Source organism: Saccopteryx leptura, chromosome 1, assembly GCF_036850995.1.
Source record: "Saccopteryx leptura isolate mSacLep1 chromosome 1, mSacLep1_pri_phased_curated, whole genome shotgun sequence".
Taxonomy (NCBI): Eukaryota; Metazoa; Chordata; class Mammalia; order Chiroptera; family Emballonuridae; genus Saccopteryx; species Saccopteryx leptura.
Window position 1 is genome coordinate 86,465,616 of NC_089503.1, and position 23,458 is coordinate 86,489,073.

Sequence of the window (23,458 nt, forward strand, 5' to 3'; positions counted from 1 at the left end):
TACAGCAGAAAAATATAACCTGTAAATATTTATGAATCTAATAAAGGAGCATCTAAATATATAAAGCAGATTTTGAAGAACATAAATGGCAAGATCAACAGCAATACTATAGTAGTAGGGGATTTTAAACACCACTAACATTAATGAATAATAGACCTACCCAACAGAAAATTAACAAAGAAACAATGGCCTTAAATGACACACTAGATGTACTGGATTTAATTGATATTTTCAGAACATTTAACCCCAAACCAGCAGAATATACATGAAAAAATAAATTTTTTCATGTGCTCAGGGTACATTTTCTAAGATAGACCACATATTAGGACACAAACACAAGTCTTAATAAATTTAAGAAGATTGAAATCATATCAAACATCGTCTCTGATCACAATGGCATGAAACTAGAAATCAACAACAGAAAAACTGAAACACATTCAAATACTTGGAGGCTAAATAGCATGCTCTTAAATAACAAATGGGTGAACAATGAGATCAAAGTAGAATAAAAAATTTCATTGAAACAAATAGAAGTGAGCATACAACAATGCAAAATCTTTGGGACACAGCAAAAGCAGTCTTTTGAGAGAAATGCATAGCATTACAGGCATACCTTAGGAAGCTAGAAAAAGTGCTATAAACCACCTAACCCTGTACCTAAAAGAATTAGAAAAAAGAACAACAAATAAAGCCCAGAGGAAGTAGAAGGAAGGAAATAATAAACATCAGAACAGAAATAAATAACATAGAGGCTAAAAAAAAAAGTACAAAAGATCAATGAAACCAACAGCTGGTTCTCTGAAAAGGTAAACAAGATTGATGAACCTTTAACCAGACTCATCAAAAAAAAAAAAAAGAGAGAGGACTCAAATATGTAAAATTAGAAATGAAAGTGGAGAAGTAACAACTGACACCACAAATACAAAGGATTATAGAAAATACTATGAAGATCCATATGCCAAAAAATAAGACAACTGAGGCAAAATGGATAAATTCCTAGACAAATAAAATCTTCCCAAACTCAATCTGGAAGAATCAGAAAACCTAAATATACTGAATACAATAAATGAAACTGAAACAGTTATCAAAAAACTCTCAGCAAACAAAAGCCCTGGACCAGATAGCTTCACAGCCAAATTTTACCAAGAATTTAAAGAAAAAGTAGCACCTATCTTTCTCAAGCTATTTCAAAAAATTCAAGGGTAGGGGAGACTTCATGCTCCTTTTATGAGGCAAACATGATCCTAATTCCAAACCCAGGTAAAGACACTATAAAAAAAGAAAACTAGAGGCCAATATCCCTGATGAACAGAGATGCTAAAATTCCAAACAAAATATTAGCAAACCAGATTCAGCAACGCATCAAAAAGATCATACGTCATGATCAAGTGGGGTTTATTCCAGGTAGGAAAGGCTGGTACAATATTTGCAAATCAATAAACGTGATTCATCACATAAACAAAAGAATAAAAATCATATGATAATATCAATAGATGCATAAAAAGCATTTGATAAAATCCAGCACCCATTCATGATCAAAACTCTCAGGAATGTGGGCATACAGGGAACATACCTCAACATAATAAAGGCCATATATGAAAAACCCACAGCCAACATTATACTCAATGGGCAAAAATTAAAAGCAATCCCCTAAGATCAGGAACAAGACCCGGGTGCCCCTTTTCACCACTCTTATTCAACATAGTTCTGGAAGTCCTAGACACAACAGTCAGACAAGAAGAAGGAATAAAAGACAACGAAATTGGAAAAGAAGAAGTAAAACTGTCATTATTTGTTGATGACACATTGAAAACCCTAAAGTCTCAGTCAAAAAACTACTAGACCTGATAAATGAATTTGGCAAGGTGGCAAAATATAAAATTAATATTCTGAAATCAGTGGAATTTTTATATACCAACAATAAACTCAGAAAGAGAAATTAAGGAAACAATTCCCTTCACTTTTGCAACAACAAAAAAATAAAGTACCTTGGAATAAATTTAACCAAGGATGTAAAAGACTTGTACTTGGAAAATTATAAGACATTGAAAAAAGAAATCAGGGAAGATACAAACAAGTGGAAGCACATACTGTGTTCATAGTTAGAAAGAATAGGCATCATTAAAATATCTATACTACCCAAAATAATCTATAGGTTCAATGCAATTCTTATTAAAATACTAATGACATGTTTCAAAGATTTAGAACAAATATTCCAAAAATTTATATGGAAACAGAGAAGGACACGAACAGTCTCAGAAATCTTGAAAATGAAGAACAAAATGGAAGGTATCACACTTCCTGATATCAAGTTATACTACAAGGCCATTGTAATGTAAACAGCTTGGTACTGGCATAAGAACAGGCATACAGATCAATGGTACAGTACAGGGAACCCAGAAATAACTTATGCCTTTATAGTCAATTGATATTTGACAAAGGAGGTAATAGTGTACAATGAAGTAAAGACAGTCTCTTTAATAAATGGTGTTGAAAAAATTGGACAAGTACATGCAAGAAAATGAAATCAGACCACCAACTTACACCATTCACAAAAATTAACTCAAAATGGATAAAAGACTTTAATGTAAGTCACAAAACTATAAACATCTGGAAGAAAACACAGGCAGTAAACTCTCCGATATCTCTCATAGCAATATTTTTGTCTATATATCTCCACAGGCAAGTGAAATAAAGGACAAAGTAAACAAATGGGACTATATTAAATAACAAGCTTTTGCACATAAAAGGACACCATTAACAAAATAAAAAGAAAACCCACATAATGGCAGAACATATTGTTTTCACTGATATGTCTGATAAGGGGTTAATAACCAAAATTTATAAAGAACTTCTGACACAACCCCAGGAAGGTAAACAATCCAATTAAAAAATGGGCAAAGGAACTGAAAAACACTTCTCAGAGGATATACAGATGGCCAACAGGCATATGAAAAAATGTTCAACATCACTAATCATCAGAGAACTGTAATTAAAATCCAGAGTGAGATAATACCTCAAACCTGTCAGAATAGCTCTTATTAACAAATCAACACACAACAAGTGCTGGTGAGGGTGTGGAGAAAAGGGAACCCTTCTGCACTGCTGGTGGGAATGCAGACTTGTGCAGCCACTGTCGAAAACAGTATGTCATTTCCTCAAATAATTAAAAATGGAATTGCCTTTTAACTCAGCTATCCTATTTTTAGGAATCTATCATAAGAATCCCAAAAACACTGATTCAAAAGAGATATGCACCCCATGTTTATTACAGTATTGTTTATAATAGCCAAGATCTGGAAACAGGGCAATTGTCCATCAGTGTACGAATGGATATAAACCGGTGGTACACATACACAATAGAATATTATGCAGCCTAGAAAAAGAATGAAATCTTACCTTTTGCAATGGTATGGATAGACCTGGAGATTATTATGCTAAGTTAAGTAAACCAGGCAGAGAAAGAAAAATATATGATCTCACTTATATGTGGAATCTAATGAACAAAGTGAACTGAATAACGGAATAGAGGCAGAGGTGGAGTCATGGGGAGCAGAAGGACAGCAAGTCAGACGAAAGGGGGATAAAAAATGGGATCAGAGAAGGTGAAGGGATTAGTGAAATTATATATACATAACACATAGATACAGATAACAGGACAGCAAATCTCAGAGGGAAGGGAGGAGTTAGGAGGAGGGGCAAAAGGCGTGTAATGGGGGGCATGTGGTTGGGGGTGAAGGTGTTATATTGAGTGGGACACTTAAATCCATTTTAACACAGTAAATTTAAAAATTTAATAAAAGAAAAAAAAAGATTTTGGTTGTGTCTTTCCACAATAAAAATGAACTATCCGGAAAGAGAAATTAAGAAAACCTTACTTGCCACAGCTTTTTTGAAGCCTGTATAATTTTGTTAATCAGTGACTCCTCATTAAATTCAATAAAAATAAATAAAATTTAAAAGAAGCATTCTATTTACAATATCATAAAGAATAGAATGACTAGAAATAAATTTAATAAATAGAATTCTCATACCCAGCAATTTTACTTCTAGTTATTTATTCAAAAATATTGAAAACACTAATTCAAAAAAGACATATGCACCCTTGTGTTCACTGAAGCACTAATTACAATAGTCAAGATATAGAAGCAACTTAGGTGTCCATTGATAGATGAATGGATTAAAAAAATTGTGGTACATATTTAAAATGGAATATTGCTCAACCATAAAAAAGAACCAAATATTGCCATTTGTGGCAATATGGATAGATAGAATTAGAGGGTATTATGTTAAGTGAAATAAGTCATATCAAAAAAAGACAAATACCATATAATTTAACATATATGTGGAATTTGAAAAATAAACAAAAAAAACAAAATTCATAGATACAGAGAATAAATTGATGGTCCCAAATGGGAAGGTGTATGGGAATGCGGAAAATTTTGAAAGAGATTCAGAAGCGCAAAATGCCTATTTTAAATGCAGTTTTAAAAATAGTAATAGGAGGTAAGATACTACAAAGAGAAATATAGACAATAATATTGTAATAACTATTATAGTATCAAATGATTATATAATTAATCACAATGTTATACACCTGAATCAATATAATATTGTATATTAACTTTTATTAAAAAATAAAAGAAAATAAAACAAGTGAGTGGATAAAATACGTTTCTCTTATGTGAAAACTGATTACCAGATATTAGGATGTGGTCTATCAAAATGCATTCCCATCATCAGCACAGGCTTCTGGCTTCTATTTCTAATACCACTGTGTATTAGGTCCTGCCACAGCAGGTAAGCAATAAACATTTATTGAGTGGATCAAATAAATAAAACCCATACTCTAGTTTAAAGTCAACTGAAAGGCTTTGAATAGCTAACGATACCACATTACTTTGCTTATGTATGTCCATCCAAGTCCTTTCACTCTGGTTCATTAGCCATTTTCATCACTCATTCATTTGACTTACTACCAGAATGCAAATATTAACATCATGCGATACCCAATACTTTGATAAATGAGTCTAAGGATATTACTGGTGTGAACAGAAGTAATTTTTTTTTAAAAAAACTTCTATTTCTCATTGCAGGATTAATACCTCCTCAAGTAATTGCTACCCACACTTTCTCCTCACTCTGCAGTTTAAGATTTAGTTAAACAAGCAGGGCATCCTTGTAAATTTTTCAGTCTCTTAGCTCCTAGAAAGTGGTGCTGAGGGAGCAAAAATAGCTTATGTGACAAAATCCTTTCATAATATGTTTAAATTTTAATTGTCATCTCCTTTGGGAATAATTTAGGGAAAATAATGTCTGGAGGTCCATTTTCCTCTGTCAAAATTATTTATGGTTAGAAATTTTGTTTCTCAATTGCCTGTATAGACTGCTGTACTCTGAATACTATTTTGATTTGTTATATAACAGATCTGTTCAGTTTTATTTTGAACCAATTGAGCTTGGTCGAATTAGGGTTTAGAATGACATTTTAAAGAAGATGGTTAATTTATCATTCTCCAAATTACTATAATTTCTGTGGTTTAACACATAAACTTATGCTGTTTTTAAACCGTTTGATGTGTGTAATTCTTTATTTATTTATTATTTACTTTTGACAGAGAGAGGGACAGATAGGGACAGACAGACAAGAAGGGAGAGAGATGAGAAGCATAAATTCTACCTTGTGACACCTTTGATTTCATTGATTGATTTCTCATATGTGCCTTGTCTGGGGTGTTACAGCAGAATGAGTGACCCCTTGCTCAAGCCAGCAACCTTGGGCTCAAGACAGCAAACTTGGACTTCAAGTCAGTGACCTTCGAGCTTAAGCCAGCAAACATGAGGTCATATCTATGATCCCACACTCAAGCCATTGACCCTACTCTCAGGCTGGTGAGCCTGCATTCAAGCCCAAGCCTGATAAGCCCACGCTCATGCCAGCAACCTTGTGGTTTTGAACCTGGGTCCTCTGCATCCCAGTCTGATGCTCTATATACTGTGCCTCTGCCTGGTCAGGCCCTAGATAAATATTTTGAATTGCTGAAACACATACTGCTAAATTACAGTTTAATTTACTAGACTGACTTATATTTAACAATCGACTAGTTCAACAAACATAGTAAGATGTGTTTTACTTGGTTCTATTTACAAATGATTCTTACCTGGCAGTGACTTAGACCACTTGACTACTGAAAGAAGTTGTCTCTCCCCTAGTTGATTAAGACTTGTCAACAAAGAGCTGGAAGTATCAGGTTTGGTGTTGTCATGCCCTGCGTAGACCACGTCTGGTTCAATGTTCATCAGCAGGTTGATCAGTGGAGGCATCAAGTGTATATCTTGACTTGGTGAAAAAGAAATTCTCTGGCTTAGGGCTTGGCTTTCATTTGGAATGCCCACCGGCTGTGGGAGAGCAACGGCATCCAGTGCTCTCATAACTCGGACTTTATTGAACTTTTTAAACTTTCGACCTACATAGAAGAAAAAAAGTGAATGTAAATACATAGCAACTGAATTGTTCAGCAGAATATTATGATTCTAGGATTTCAGAACATTCAGCATCCATCTAACAAAATATAACTGAATAAGAGAAAATGTTACGTCTCAGGCTGAGGTTAAAGAATTAATTACACCAGCTTTAATTGGGTTACTGTGGTAATTACAAAATTATCCAGCAGGAGGCTACGGACCATTGCAGCAACACATATGAAAAGACAAATGGCTTTTAGCAGAGGCCAAACTCAGTCCTGGTCAATATTGTGACAGGACTGCCTCCCAAAAGCAAGTGCTACAAACTACATTAATTTAAACAGTCTTTAGTAGCTGTTGAATCTTTTTATGGGGTTTCATTCCTTTAAAAAAATCTACAGATATGTATGCAAACCCCACAAAATTTTGCACACAATCTTAAGTGGGTTTGTAGATTCTGTGAAATGCCTTGAAATAAATATTTATGTACTATTATGAGATCTAAGAACCCAAAATTAAGAATCTCTTTTCTTAATAGAAAGAGAAGAGATAGTCTACATCACACATTGATCAGGCCACATTTGTATTTCTAGACAATTTCTAGAATTTATGCTGTGATAAATTGTGATATATCAGTAAGAAGGAAAGTCCAATGGTGAGATGACTAGAGGATCTGTGTCATGAAGAGTGGTTGAAGAAGACCAGGATGTTCAGCTGAGCTGATGCCTGTTGACAGTTAATAGGTGCCTTGGGCTGAATTAGAGAAAGTACTGGTGATCAGAGGACAGGCTTAGTTTTCAGTGATCCCCCCTACCCTGGTGTTATGCCAGGCAGATGCTGCTTAACAGTAGAAAGTGTCTGTGCTTGTTACCTAGGAAAAGGGTAAGGGAGGCATGATAACTGTTTGCAATGATCTAAACAGAGGTTGCAATCAGATGGTGCTAATGCCTAATCTGGCCCATGGACATATTTTGTTTGGCTCATACAGTGCTTTCCAAAATTATGAAAACAGCTCTGAATTATTTAATGGCAGTAATCTGTTAGTGTTGAATTGCAGCTGCTGCTTTTGAATGGTACATGGGCACTTCAATATGCCCTGGTTCCTAACAAAAAATGGTAGTAGGCCATTGGTCAGTTTTCCTCAGTCTTTCTACCCAATTATGTTACCTGCCCAGTCTCTCTAAGCATTTGCCTTTGTGATTTCTGAGCTCAGGTATCACCATAAAGAAAAAGATTACACTTTGTATAAAGTTCCCACGGATTGAGCTAGAATCTGTAGGTGAAAGGGAAACAAATTCCAGGGTCAAGATACAAAAAGGATTTAGACTGTTTACAGGGACCAATTTGGGCTCCCTGGGAAAGGAATGAATCACTAGAGGGAAGGGAAGTCACATTTGGGTAAAATGGAAATTTTAAGAGAAGTAAAAGCTGCTAGATAAAAAGTTTAAATAACTATTTTTACTTTGTCTAGATCCTCCACTATAAAAGTTTCTAGACAAAACTGGAAATAAAAACAATTAAAGTAACATCTATGGAGTACCTCTTATATATAGGAAAGGTAGGTATTATTAACTCTATTTGTAGACTAAGAAATTGAAGAGTAGAGAAAGTGACATGCCCAGTGTCAGATTCTAGAGCTCAGATTTCTGAGGGACTACATGTTCATTTGTTGGGATTCTGGAAAAGAGGTATAGACAAGATATTTGAGAAAGAGCACAAAGGTTGAATTAAATGATTTTTAAGGTTCCTTCCAATCCTAAAATACTATGGTTAACAGACAATATAACATACACCTTCCCCTCTCTTTTTCTGCAATAAAACCTCTAAAATGTCTTTCCTTCCAATTTACTTTAACCTCCTGTCTTCCCCCCCGCCTTTCAGTTCCTTTTATCAGGATTTGACTACACTATGAAATCCCAGAATCTCATTGTAAACCAAACAAGTGTTTTACACTTTGATCAGATCTTAGAGTCTTATACCCAAAATAAATTCCAAGATAATTTCCTAACGTGCTGACCACAGGAAATGCAGTCTGAATTAATATAGTCAGTATTCACATTTTTGCTTTTGATACAGTCTTTTCATGAGTTCCAGTGGGGAGAAAAAGGGGAATATGTGATAAAAGCAAAGTTGAAAGGTAAATTAATATTGAATTAGGCCATTTATATATCTATCTTATCTAATTTAACTTGCAGCTCAACCCTTTGAAATAAGATTATCATTTCAATTTTAAAGACAGAGAATAGATTTAGAGAGGCTAAGTAATTGGCCAAGCTTGTAAAGCCAATAAATGCCTGAGCAAAGATGTTAATCAAGGGTTATCTTCCTTTATTGTTTTCTTTCATTCACTCATAAAACATTTATGGAGTGGTTTTATGTGCCACACACAGTTTAAGGTTCTGAAACTACAGCTGTGAACAATCAGACAAGGTACCTGCTTTCAGGGAGCTTATATTCTTGGAGAAGGATTGAGAGGACCACTACAAAATAGAGTAGAAATACCAGACAAAGGGATGCACTATGAGTAAAATGGGTATAATGTAATAGTGATTTGTGGGACTGGGGCAAAATTAAATAGTATGGTCAGGAAAAACTGTGGTATTTCTGGATCACACTGCTGCTCCCTCAAATAGCTTTTATTTCTCCAAATCTTCAGGCTATTGATTCTTTTGGAGCTAATCAAACAATGTATGTCAACGGATAACTTTGGACACCAGGAGAATTATATTAAAAATAAAAAAAATGTATTATTAAGGGTGTTTTCCTAAAGTGCTGAAATTGCTACAATCTTGACACCTCTACACAATACCCCCCTACAATAAATGTCAGTTTGTTCTTCCAAAAATACATCTTAAGAGATATATAATAATTACTCTTTGGCCGTATATCGGTATGAATTCTGTCATTTAAAAACTTTGTACCTGGATGGATATCTTTACTAGTCCAGATATCACTTCACACATTTTTTAAACAGAGCACAGAGCATTTACCTCTCAATAACACCATTAGCTAAGATAAGATAATATGTAAAGTTCTGGTACAGTGCTTGGCATATAGTAGACATTTTAGAACTTGGTTGGAAAGATGTGAGAGTTATATAAAAATATAACTTTATTATGCATTTATGGTATTAGTAAGGGTTCCTAACCACCTATTCTCCCCTACCTCCAAAACCCAAAAAACAAATAACAAAGGCTTCTATGATCATATATATTTAATCAATGCTGAATTAGAAAAGTTAGAGAAATATCCTTACCTTACTTCAAATTTCACAGAACTTTTCAATATATTGTATGTACTATGAATCTCTAATATATGATAGAATAGTATTAATATGTAGTATTTTTACTTTATGAGAAACCTATTACTATCTTATGGAATTAACAGTTTAGAAAATACTATTTTAGAATACTTTTCTCTATATAAAGTTTTGCATTTCATATCAACCCTATTGTTTGGACCTCATTAGTTCCATGGTCAAGGATCTAGCCACTATTTTTCTCTTAGTGAGTTAAGTAAAAACACCTACCTTTTATTAAAAATGCAGTTAACCTTAACTCCTCTTGACATTATATAAAATAGAAATTGTAAAGACATGCATACATCTGCACTCATCTTACTTTTAGTTGTCTTTATCATCCATTACAGTGAAATACAAAAAGGATTGGTGCCACAGCTGACAATTTTAAGTAAATGTCTAGAGCCCCAAAGTGGTTGAATTTAAATGTAGAAATTTTGCAGCCACAAACACAGTTGTAAATAGAAATCAGATCCTCAAGGGAAGACAATATAAATAGAAAAAAAAAGGTTCAAGACAAAGATTCCCTGTCCTTGACTGTGATCTTCAGTAAAAGTACCACCTCTTTCTCAGCTTTATATCTTCTTTGGTGCCTCAATAAATGTCTGCTGCATGAATGAAAGGATACATGATGATGTCTTCCTGAACCCCACTCTCAGCAGCTTCCCTGTTGTTAGCTTCTGTTGCTGCATGTTTCCCTCAGAGCACCCAGCCTCTCCCACTAGGCTACAAATGGCCAACAGATATATGAAAAGATGCTCATCTTCATTAGTTATTAGAGAAATGCAAATCAAAACTACAATGAGATACCACCTCACACCTGTTAGATTAGCTATTATCAACAAGACAGGTAATAGCAAATGTTGGAGAGGCTGTGGAGATAAAGGAACCCTCATTCACTGTTGGTGGGAATGTAAAGTAGTACAAACATTATGGAAGAAAGTATGGTGGTACCTCAAAGAACTGAAAATAGAACTACCATATGACCCAGCAATCCCTCTACTGGGTATACACCCCCCCAAACTCAGAAACATTGATATGTTCATTGCAGCATTGTTCACAGTGGCCAAGACATGGAAACAATCAAAAGCCCTTCAATAGAAGACTGGATAAAGAAGATGTGGCACATATACACTATGGAATACCACTCAGCCATAAGAAATGATGACATCAGATCATTTACAACAAAATGGTGGGATCTTGATAACATTATATGGAGTGAAGTAAGTAAATCAGAAAAAACCAAGAACTACATGATTCCATACATTGGTGGGACATAAAACCAAGACTAAGAGACATGGACAAGAGTGTGGTGGTTACCGGGTGTGGGGGAGAGGGAGGGCACGGGAGGGAAGGAGGGAGAGGGGGAGGGGAAGGGGGGGCACAAAGAAAACTAGATAGAGGGTGACGGAGGACAATCTGACTTTGGGTGATGGGTATGCAACATAATTGAATGACAAGATAACCTGGACATGTTTTCTTTGAATATATGTACCCTGATTTATTGATGATACCCCATTAACATTAATAAAAATTTATTTATAAAAAAAATAATTGCTGATAAAGATGGGGAAAAGTCTGCTTTATTTATCAATGTAGACCTGAAGCTTTACAGTCTATCATGCAGTGGACTCCCAGTAAATATTTGCTGATTATTAACATTGTTTTGGCCTAACATAGAGCTTTAAATAAGGCTATTACAGCAAGAATACTAAAAAAAATGTGAACAGAAATGAGCCTTATTAAATTGATCTGGTGGATTTTATATAAAATATTGTTTTTCAAAGAAGTGATTCCTAAACTTCATGTCTAAGAGTCACTATTCAATGATATAACAAATACATAAATCTATAGAACTTCATTAAATTATACTTTTAGAATTTGTTGATTGAGAAAATAATGTCAGAAAGTACTCAGAATTCAGAGATAGTTTTAGAATAACTTTGGTTAATTACAATACTATTTATGTACTTCTGAAAAATCATGGCACTTGGTGTTTTGGGTAACCAGAGTAGAGACTAGGTGTGTGGGCCTAGGAAGCACCTTCACCTTACTATTGCCCTCCCCCTGCAACATTTATCTTTAGGACATGATATGCATGAGAGCTTTCACTGTTTTGTTGGAAGAAGGAAACACTTAGGCTTAGACACTAGGGAGTGGACATTGGGGTATAGGAAAGCAGATGGAGAGAATGACTTAATAGTTGTCTTTCAACCTGATGGGTGCTATTTTGAAAGATTGACTCAGAAGCAAAATAACTGATTTTATTTTTGAGGCTTAGGTAAATAGAAGACTTAGCCAGAGACATATCTTTTTGTAGTTCATCTACAGTGTGGGTGCTCTTATACTCTGCCTTTCCTATTGTTACAATGCATTAAGTGCTTGTGTTCCCATTGTTTCAGCACTAAAATTTACTCCTCACCTAATCAAGGACTTTGCTCTGATATCACCTGCCTTCTTGTCTGTGTTTTTTAATAGATCCTCTTATGCATATTCCACACCATGGAGACACATGGCTCTCTCCATTTCCTCTGTTTCTATTTTCCCTTGAATCTACACTAATTAGATTTTTCTGCTCTCTACTTCAACAAAATTGTTCTCAGCAAAGACACCAATGATTTCTACCTGTCAAAAAGCAATGGGCAAGGTCACCAATGATTTTTATGTGTCAAACAATGATCAATTTTCAGATTTCACCTTATTCTATCAGGGGTACTTGATACACTCTGTCCTTTCTTTTTTTTAACACATTGCTCATTTGGGTTCCACATAATTCAATCTTGTGGCCACTCCTTCAGTCTCCCTGGCTGGCTCTTTTTGATCTTCTTGATTTCTAAATCTTGGAAAGCCCGGAGCTCAATTCTTAGACTTCTCTTAGATATCTACATTCTCTTTCTAGTTGTTTGCATCTAGTCCTTTACCATTAATCTAGATATGGATAATTAACAAATTTATAACTCCTGCCTCAACTTTTTCTAGGAACTCTGGACTCAACTATTCAACTATCTATTCAGTTTCTCCACCTGAATGACTAATAATCCCCTCAAACTTAATACTGTTTAGAGCTAAACTTGGATGCACTCACCCCATAATTAGAGATTTCCGTTTTCATACCTGCTCTGGCCAAAAACTCAAGAGGCATCCTTGATACCTCACTTAGTCTCTCACCTCGTATCCAATTCATGAGCAAATCCTGGTAGATTACTATGAACATATAACCAAAATCCAATCCCTTTTCCTCATTGCCACTTATTCCACCATAACTTCAGCCACCATCATTATAGCTGGGCTATTCCAACATGTGCTGTTTTTTCCCAGTTTTCATTGTTGTATTTCTATAGTCTATTCTCTACACAGCTGGTCTTTAAAACCTAAATCATATTATCTCATTCCTTGTTCAATACTCTTAGTGTCTTCTCATTATGCTTAGAATGAAATCCAAATTCTTGATATCAAGTCTTACAAAACCCAACATAATCTTATAAATAGAATATAGTTTCTCTCATATTCTTCCTCTTGCTTTGTCCATTTTGACTCACATGTTTTTGGAACTTGCTAAGTGTGTTCCTGCCTCAGGGCCTTTACACTGTTTCCCCTGCCTAAAATGAGTTTTCCCTAAATATTTGCATTGCTTGCTTCCTCATGTCTTTTAGATTCATGCCCAACTGTCACTTTACCAGATAGGCTGTTCTTTCCTATTCTAATTAGCTATTTGAATATATATATATCCAGAATATACAAACTGTTTCTACAAATCAGAAAGAAAAAGCATACAAAACCACTTCACAGAAGAAAAATAAAATTGGCAACAAAAATATAATCTCATTAGTAACCAGAGAAGTGTAACTTAAGAGCACAGTGAAATACTGCCTACCCGAAATGGCAAGGACATATAATACAGCAACTTTCATACAGAACTGTTGTGGAGTGTTAACTTGTACAACTACTCCGAAAACAATTTGGCATTATTCTAGTAAATCCAAGTTTAACATATGTTAAAATCAGCAATTCTACATCCAGGTATATATCATACCCAGAGAAAGTGTTGCACATAAGCAACACTTATGGAGACAAGGGCAAGAATGTTCAGAGCTATATATTATATATGTAATAGCCCTCGAAGTAGAAACAAATGTCTATCAAGGTGAGAATGAATGAATAATAAATATTCACAGGATGGATTAATATAGTGCAGTAAGCCTGAATGGTGATAGTGCAGTGCACAGAGCATCAACTATAGATGTTAAGGTCCCTGGTTCAAAACCTGGAGGTTGCTGGCTTGAGCATGGGCTCGTGAGCTTGAGCAAGTGCTCACCAGCTTGACTGTGGAGTCATTGGCATGAGCGTGAAATCATTGACATGATCCCAAGGTCACTAGCTTGAGCTCAAAGGTCGCTGGCTTGAAGCCCAAGGTCCCTGGCTTGAGCAAGGGGTTGCTGGCTCAGCTCAAGGCACATACAAGAAGCAATCAAAGCACAACTAAAATGAAGCAACTATGAGTTGATTTTTCTTACTCTTTCTCACTCCCTTCCTCTCTATCTCTAATATAAAACAGAATAATGCACACCAGAATGAAATGATATATAATGTTTGGGCAATAAGATCAAATTGCATAAATATACATATTATATGATATTTCTTTTTTTTTTAATGAGAGGAGGGTAGATAGAGAGACAGATTCCCACATGTGTCTCCATCGTGATCTACCCAGCAACTCCCAATCTGGGGCCAATACTCAAATCAACCAAACTATCCTCAGCACCTGAGGCTGACGTTCAGACCAAATGAGCCGCTGGCTGCAAAAGGACAAGAGTGAAAAGGGGGAGAGGGAAAGGAGGAGAAGCAGATGGCCATTTCTCATGTATACCCTGACCATGATCGAACCCAGGATGTCCACACACCGGGCCGATGCTCTATCCATTGAGCCAATCAGCAAGGGCCTATATTATTTCAATAAAGTAAAAAAAATCCCAAAACCTTCAAAACTAAAGAACAAGACTGAATCAGGAAGAAAGAGAAAATCAAAACAGACTGATAATTACTAAAATCAAGCCATTAATCAAAATATTCCCAACAGAGGTCTGGACCAGATAGCTTCACAGGTGAATTTTACCAAACATTCAAAGTAGAATTAATACCTATCTTCCTTAAGCTATTCCAAAAATTTGAAGAGTTAGGAAAGCTCTCAAACTCATTTTACAAGGCCAGCATTACCCTAATACCCAAACCAGATAAGGATACTACAAAAAATAAAAAAAGAAAGAAAGGAAATTTTAGGCCAATGTTAGTGATGAATTATAGATGTGAAGATCCTCAATAAAATATTAAAAAGCTGAATTTGTCAATAAAATTTAAAGGATCATAGACCACAATCAAGTGTGATTTATTCCTGAATGCAAGGTTAGTTCAATATCTACAAATCAATTAAAATGATACACAAAATAAAGTGGAGGATAAAAATCGTATGATCATAACAACAGATGCGGAAAAAAGCATTTGGCAGAATCCAAAATTCATTAATGATAAAAGAAAATTTCTGCAAAGTAGAAATAGAAGAAACTTCAACATAATGAAGGCCAAAAATGACAAGCCCACAGCCAAATCATACTCAATGGTGAAAAGCTGAAAGCTCTACTTTAAAATTAGGAACATGCCAAGACATAAATCTGTTGTATTTTTATACACCAATAACAAACTATCAGAGAAATTAAAAAAACAATCTCATTTACAACTGTATCAAAAAGAATAAAATACTTAGGTTTACATTTAACCAAGGAGATTAAAGACCTGTACCTGGCAAACTGTGAAACATTGAAGAAAGAAATAGAGGAAGATACAAATAAAGGGAATCATAAATTGTGCCATTTGGAAGAATTATATATCATACTTCTATTAAAAACCAAAATTAATTTGGAACATAACACTTTCTAATTAAGTCCTTAACCAAGAGAAAATTAACATTAAATTAATCATCTAAACGTTAACAAAAACCCCACAATTCTTCACATCAAAATCCATGGGATGCAGCTAAATGCAATACACTTTCTATGGCATTGTATCATTTTGTTGCAGACTTCTGGCCTCCAGACCATAAGATAATAAATGTATGGTGTTTTAATACACTAAATTTGTGGCAAGTTATTACAGCAGCAATGGGAAACTAAGTAAAGGCTTTTTGTTAAAATCCAGGAGCCATTACTAAAAAAAGAAAAAGAAAAAAGAAATGTAGACATATATCATATAAATACCATCTCCCTAAACCCAACAGCAAATATTATATTAAAAATGAATACTTTAATTTCAGATATGATTACATATCTAGAAACCTGTATAATTTTATCAACCGATGTCACAACTAAATTCAATATAAAAATTAAAAAGAAAAAAACAGGGGTCCTTCACTGATGAAATCACTAAGGTGTCTGGAAAAATAAAATAAAAATTCTCATAGCAGAGACATTCCCTTCATAAGGCCACTCAGGTTTCAAAAAAATAACATGAGTTTATAATTCAAAATTACAAAGAATACAATGAAAGTAGCAGGAACAAAAAACAGTGTGCTGAGTTTGGCTCATACTGACTTGTAAAAATTTATTAAGTATTCAAAGACTTTTAAAGCCAATTTTTAGAAACCATTGGTAGCATAAAATTTTTTATAAGGGAGTATTTAAACCACAAATCATTGAGAAACTATAAATAAAGTGTTTTGTTTGTTTGTTTTTTTACTACCAGTATACTACAATGACACAACTAGATCCTAAGTTATGGGACTTTAGAATTATTGAATACAAATACAATAAGCATGTTTATAAGTATGTTTATAATTATTAAAGAGACATGAAAAAGAATAAAAACAAGAAAGGGGGAGAGTAGGAAAAAGAAACAAATTTATAAAATAATCAAATAGGACATCTTTTTAAAATACTGTCACTAAAATGAAAGAATGGTGAACTGGAAGACAGCTGACTAAATTACACAGAATACAGCACAGACAGGTAAATATATGGGTAATGTTAAATAGGATAAAGAGATATGAAAGATCAATGGGCTAGCCTACTCTATGTCTCATAAACCTTCTGGAGGTGGAAAGAGGCAATGAGAAGGAAGTAATACTTGAAGACTACTGGGATGGTTTTGATCCTCCTGGTATTTATGAAAAATACAATCTCACATTTAGAAATCATGATGATTTCCAAGTAAAAATAAAACTACACTTATAACTTAACATTTAGTAAAATTTGAGAACTAAGTATAAACACATTTTATACAAATATAGAGAAAATCTTGCCTTAAAAAAATTATTAGATCTACAGGAGAGTTCTCAAAATTAAAAAAAAAAAGATACAAATGAGAAGATATATGTGGAGAAAAAACACTCAATCTAAAATTTTATGATCAGCAATATCATTGAAAAATGAAGTTGAGGCCCTGGACAGTGGCTCAGTGGATAGAGCATCGACCTGGCATATGGACATCCCAGGTTCAATTCATGGTCAGGGCACACAGGAGAAGTGACCATCTGCTTCTCCCCCCCTTCTCCTCCCCTTCTCTCCCTCTTTCCATCCCACAGCTAGTGGATCTATTGGCTCAAGAATGATTCCATGAGCTGGGGATAGCTCCGTTGGAGCACATCAGCCTCAGGCACTGAAAATAGCTAGGTACTGGAGCATTGGCTCCAGGTGGGGTTCCCAGGTGAATCCTGGCCGGGTTGCATATGGGAGTCTACCTCACTATCTTCCCTCCTTTCACCTAATAAAATAAAATAAATAAATAAAAAATAAAAATGAGATTGAAATACAGTATTTTCAGTGGAAAAAATGAATTTATCATGAACAAATTTCCATACACAAAAAAAAAAAACTTAAAAAACCACTTATTTCAAAAATAAGGAAACTGAGTGAAGGGTTGAGATGGAAAAATACTGAGCAAACAAATAGGTAACTAGGTAGGTAAAACTATCAGATTGAATAAAATAATAATGACTACTAATTCTGAATATTGTTCTGAAGTGCTGTTTATTTTGCCATGGCCTTTCTGCTATTTGTTTTTATTTCTGGCAAAAATATTTTATATTAGATGATATAAGGTATTTTTGTGATAATGCTAGACCTGTTGCATAGAAGCAAAGGGAGAATATTATGTTGGACATTAAAATGTAAATTGTATGGCGGCCAGAGGCTTTCTGGGAGTTGGATGAGGAAACAGAGGGTAAAGATCAGCAGGTAGTTAAGGAATGGTGCAATTCCTTCTACATTATGAAGCTCATAATAAGAATCGCTGTAGTTTGGAAGGACTTGTAGGTAATTATCTCAGCTTTAGCTGCCAGAAATTATGTAGAGTTACATGTTATTATCTTGAATTAGCAAAAAAAAAAAAAAAAAAATGATGTTGCTAGAATCAGTGCAATGGGACCATACTTTTAAAACCTTGGAGTACTAGCTTTAAGCAAAGAAGTGAGAAGAAATACTCTAAAGAATATCCTTATTCAGGGTGTGTGGGATGGCATTTAAGATGGACAATCAGGCAGTGACCAGAAGATATTTTTTGTTTAGCTGGAGGTTTCAACGCAGTGAAGCGGGGGAGCAGTATGAGGGGTTCTGCCTCTGGGGGAATCTGATTCAGAGAGACTGAGTAGGAGAGGCTCCTAGGTGGAAGACGATGAGAGGTCCAAGGAGGGCAGTGGCAGGCAGCAGCCACAGCAATTCTGCATTTAAAACAGTACAGATAGTTTCAGTTTTTGTAGTAATTAAAGGCAAAGATTAAGCTTCTACTCTCCCAAAAAGGTACTGTTGAGTGTCCCAAATTCAGGAATTTTGGACTCCTTCAGGAAAGGAATTGAGGTGTTGTTGGTTTCAAGTATAGTAGAAGGGAAAAAAAAGACAACTTTACTACACAGCCCATACTCTGTAGCTCAGAAATATTACTCTCTTTGCCAAGAGAATTGGAGGTGAATCTAGATGTAGGAGGAGGTAGGAGAGAAACTGGCTTTCTAACCTAACCTTTTACAATGTGAGGATAAAGCTCTCTACCAAAATAAAATAAAATAAATAACAAACCTATAAAAATACTCAGAAAAATTTTTGTGAGTCAATACACAAAAATGTTTTCTAAAGGAAAGAAGTTAGAAGCAGAACTCCTAAATTAGAAAATATATTACCACCTTTCAGGGTATAACTATCTTTCCAGCTCAGTATTGTACAATGAACAAAATGCAAAAAGATCACAGTGACCTGATAATGGAAAGGGAAGTGATTCATTACAAACAAGAATCATATGCAACTATGAGACCAAATAACTCAAGCATAATTCTTATAAGAACATAGCTGTTGTAGCCAATTAAGAACCTGTAAAATGTACGCAGTGACATATCAAAAAATCAATATTTTGACCTCTGATATTCTACCATAGTTTTTATTAAGTCTTTTAAGTATTTTTCAGTGTTCTCTCTTATTTCATTCTTTTATTAATCAAATTCTTTCTATATCAGAAGTGAGAAATCTCAAGAAGGGGTAATGAACAGGAAGGGATGAAACAGAAAGGGAGGGAGGTTAGGTGCCATTTTCAGTAGTGTGTAGGCAATTATTACCTCAGTGAAACTTCCAATTATGGAAGAGTTCAACCATGAGCAACACTGATTATCATTCCAAAGAAGGCTCACATTCTCAGTAGACCACAAATATACCCCCACACACCTTACTCCAGAAATTTAATACAGAATCTAATCCTATGAACTACCTTCTTCCAGGTTTACCAGACCAGACTTTTGCCACTGCTTCTCACAGGCAGAGCAATAGGACCATGATATATCAGAGTGTGTTGCCAGCTTATTTCCAATAAACCTCTGTGCAAATTTACTTATGAAATAAAAGTACCACAATTACATTTATCCATTTGTGATGCTGACCATAGATAACACTAGAATTGAACCAAATTTTCTTTCATATAAGACTGAAATAGTGTAAGAGCTTTTTAATCCCAGAATTAGCTCAGAAAATACTGTATGTTATACTAGTACTTAAAAGCCATCTATATTATGAAATTTCTAAATTATTTTTAATGACAATAAGTTGTTTGGGAAAGAAAAATGAACCTGAAATAATTTCAGTGGTAGTTTGCAAAGTCTGTAGAGTTATCTGATGGGAAAAAAAAGAAGCAAAGAAATTTGATCTATAATTCCTAGGGATAAGAAATCATGGTTTTAAGTGTTAGATACTATTGTGAATAATCTTTTTAAGCATTATTTTAAAAGAACCATACAGAAAGTCAAGAAAAACCAACAATTTCGTAGAAGTGTAACTTAGGGAGAATTATTCTACTAGGTATCAAAATGGGTAAAACTATATTATTTAAGATTGTGTGGTAGTGCCTGACCTGTGGTGGTACAGTGGATAAAGCATCAACCTGAAACACTGAAGTCGCTGGTTCAAAACCCTGGGCTTGCCTGGTCAGGGCACATATGGGAGTTGATGCTTCCTGCTCCTCCCCACCTTCTCTCTGTCACTCTCTCTCTCTCCCCTTTCTAAAATGAATACATAAAATCTTTTAAAAAAAAGTATAAACAAATAAATAAATAGACAGATTGTGTGGTAGGTATTGCAGGGGTATGCAATGGAGGATAAAACAATTTCACTATGTAACCCATACTCTGTAACACAAAATCTTGTAGAGTATAAAGGTTATAGAAAGCAGGAAGAGGAGCAAACCCATATGGAAATTTGACATATAACAGAGGTGACACTATACATTCCAGTAGAATTTGTAATTATAAAGTATCTTTATAAAAATATCACAATTAAAATTTTTATTTTTAGTAAGGAAATAAAAAGAAATTAAGCATCATAACATATAATTTGATAGTAGTGAATATGTATCATTTACTTGTAAATAGACCTATGTTGGGGATGAAAACTCTAACATTTTTACTTATGTAGAAGTATACTATCAAAAAATTTTAAGCCTGACCAGGCAGTGGCACAGTGGATAGAGAAAGGGTCGGGAAACTTTTTGGCTGAGAGAGCCATGAACACCACATATTTTAAAATGTAATTCCATGAGAGCCATACAACGACCCGTGTACATTACGCATTATCCAATAAAACTTTGGTGTTGTCCCAGAGGACAGCTGTGATTGGCTCCAGCCACCCACAATCATGAACATGAGCAGTAGGAAATGAATGGATTGTAATACATGAGAATGTTTTATATTTTTAAGGTTATTGATTTTTTTTTATTAAAGATTTGTCTGTGAGCCAGATGCGGCCATCAAAAGAGCCATATCTGGCTTGTGAGCCATAGGTTCCCGACCCCTGGGATAGAGCACTGGACTGGGATGCGGAGGATCCAGGTTCGAGACCCCGAGGTCGCCAGCTTGAGCACAGGCTCATCTGGTTTGAGCAAAGTTCACCAGCTTGGACCCAAGGTCGCTGGCTTGAGCAAGGGGTTACTCAGTCTGTGGAAGGCCCATGGTCAAGGCACATATGAGAAAGCAATTAATGAACAACTAAGGTGTCGCAATGAAAAACTGATGATTGATGCTTCTCATCTCTCTCCATTCCTGTCTGTCTGTCCCTATCTATCCCTCTCTCTGTCTCTGTTAAAAAAAAAAAAAATTAAGACTATTATGTCAATAAGTGTGTTGCAGCAATTGGTTAACTATATGGAATATAAAATAGTTATATTTCTGCCTGTCTACATAAAAAAATAAAAATAATTAAAAACATGTAGACATTTTAAGGATATAAATGTGAAAAATAAACTTTTAAAAGATTTTAGGTGATTTTTTAGTAGATTATCTGTATGATTTCAGGGTATAAAAAGATATAAAGGGAGGTTATTTATATATATATATATATAAAGGACATGTAATTACAGTATATTAAAATTAGAAAAAAGAACATCTAAAATGAGGTAAAAAGTAAACTCCTAGACTACATGTGACTAACAAAGAATCAATATGGAGTACAGAGGTAAGCTGTATGAATGAATCATAAGAAAATGGACAACCTAGTTGAAAATGGCCAATGGATATGAACAGCCAATTCATGGAAGAGGAAAATAAATGACCAATAAATATATGAAGCAATGTTTACCCTCCCTATTCATCAGGGCCACAAAATTAAACTAAAATTAGATATCAAATTTATGTTCATTAAGTTAGAAAAATTTGAAAGTCTGAAAATAGCAAGTATAGGTGAAGATACATATTAACAAGAAATCTCATATATTGGAGGAAATAAACACTTGGGAGAGTGATTTGGTGATCAGGTAACATTCAGTAAGATTGAAAATTTTTAATGAACCAGAAATTCCATTTCTAGATATATAGCCTAGAGAGGTTCTCAAACATATACACAAAGATACAGATACAAAAATGTTTATTGGAGCACATTTTATAATTATAAAAAATTAGAAATAATTATCCATTAACACAAGAAAGAAAAACATGATGGAATGCTCATAAAATATATCACAGAGAAGTTAAAATAAAACCCTACTTACATGTATATATATGAATAAATCTCAAAACCACAATATTAAGTGAAAAAAGCAAGCTGAAAATGTATATTACATCCCATTTATATAAAGTTTAAAAAGATTCAAAATAATACTATATTACCTAGGGATTCATACACATGAGTTACCAGTATGAAGATTTAAACAATAATTTAACAAAGTGATCTATCTGTGAGGAAGAAATGGATCTAATGACTTCAGAAAAGAACACACTAGAATGTTCAAAATATTTTTAATATTTCATTCCTTATAAAATATCAATATAATCAAAATAAAAAAATTATTTAAAAATGATCTGCTGTTAAAACTGAGTAATAGAGACATAGGTGTTTAGTTTTATTTATTTACCTATTAATTTTTTATTGATTTGGTGAGTACAGAGACAGAAAGATAGAAACAGCAATCTCCTTCCACATGTGCCCCAACCAGGGACCGAATCAGCAACATCTGCACTTCATATGATGTCCCAATCAACTGAGCTATTATGCCATGACTAGGTTTTTTTAAAAAAATATTTTTGGAAGGCTTAATATATTTCTTAATTAAATAATGCAATAAATTGTTATATTATGGGGAATCACAAAAATATTACCTCTTACAGGGCAAATATTAAAGTTTTTATATACATATTATGTAAATGTTCTTAGATTAGATTTCTAATTAGATCAATTGAATACATCAGTTAAAAAAGTACTATATATTAGACATCTTAGAGTGATGAATGCTAAAGAATGATTAGCTGACTTGAAAAATGGCTCTACTTAAGCGAAAACCTTGCTGCCAATGGATTGTGAAATTAGTTTGAATAAAATTGTTCATGAAATGTGAGAGCAGATATGCAATACTTTTAAGTTAATACTTGTGTTAACTAAATTTAATATACAATGTGTCCGTAAAGTCATGGTACACTTTTGACCGGTCACAGGAAAGCAACAAAAGATGATAGAAATGTAAAATCTGCACCAAATAAAAGAAAAACTCTCCCAGTTTCATATCTATTCAGTGCAGTTCGATGTGGGCTCACGCACAGATTTTTTAGGGCTTCTTAGGTAGCTATCCCGTATAGCCTCTACAGATTCATCACTGACTGATGCCCTACCAGAATGGGGTTTCTCTACCAAACTGCCGGTTTCCTTCAACTGCTTATCCCACCGAGTAATTTATTCCTATGTGGTGGCGCTT

The 23,458-nt window shown here is 34.4% G+C and overlaps 1 protein-coding gene across 2 annotated transcripts in view; it reads right to left on the reverse strand.

The window, feature by feature from the left end:
• The window catches only part of PGR (progesterone receptor), a 90,665-nt gene that overhangs the window by 34,785 nt on the left and 32,422 nt on the right, over window positions 1–23,458 (reverse strand). Inside the window, exon 4 of one of the 2 annotated variants that reach the window (XM_066360734.1) lies at window positions 6,162–6,467. The exons of the other annotated variant lie outside the window; for it this stretch is intronic. Coding sequence (XP_066216831.1) covers window positions 6,162–6,467 — 306 coding nt within the window. The remainder of the gene's footprint in view (window positions 1–6,161; window positions 6,468–23,458) is intronic. 2 annotated transcript variants of the gene reach the window in all.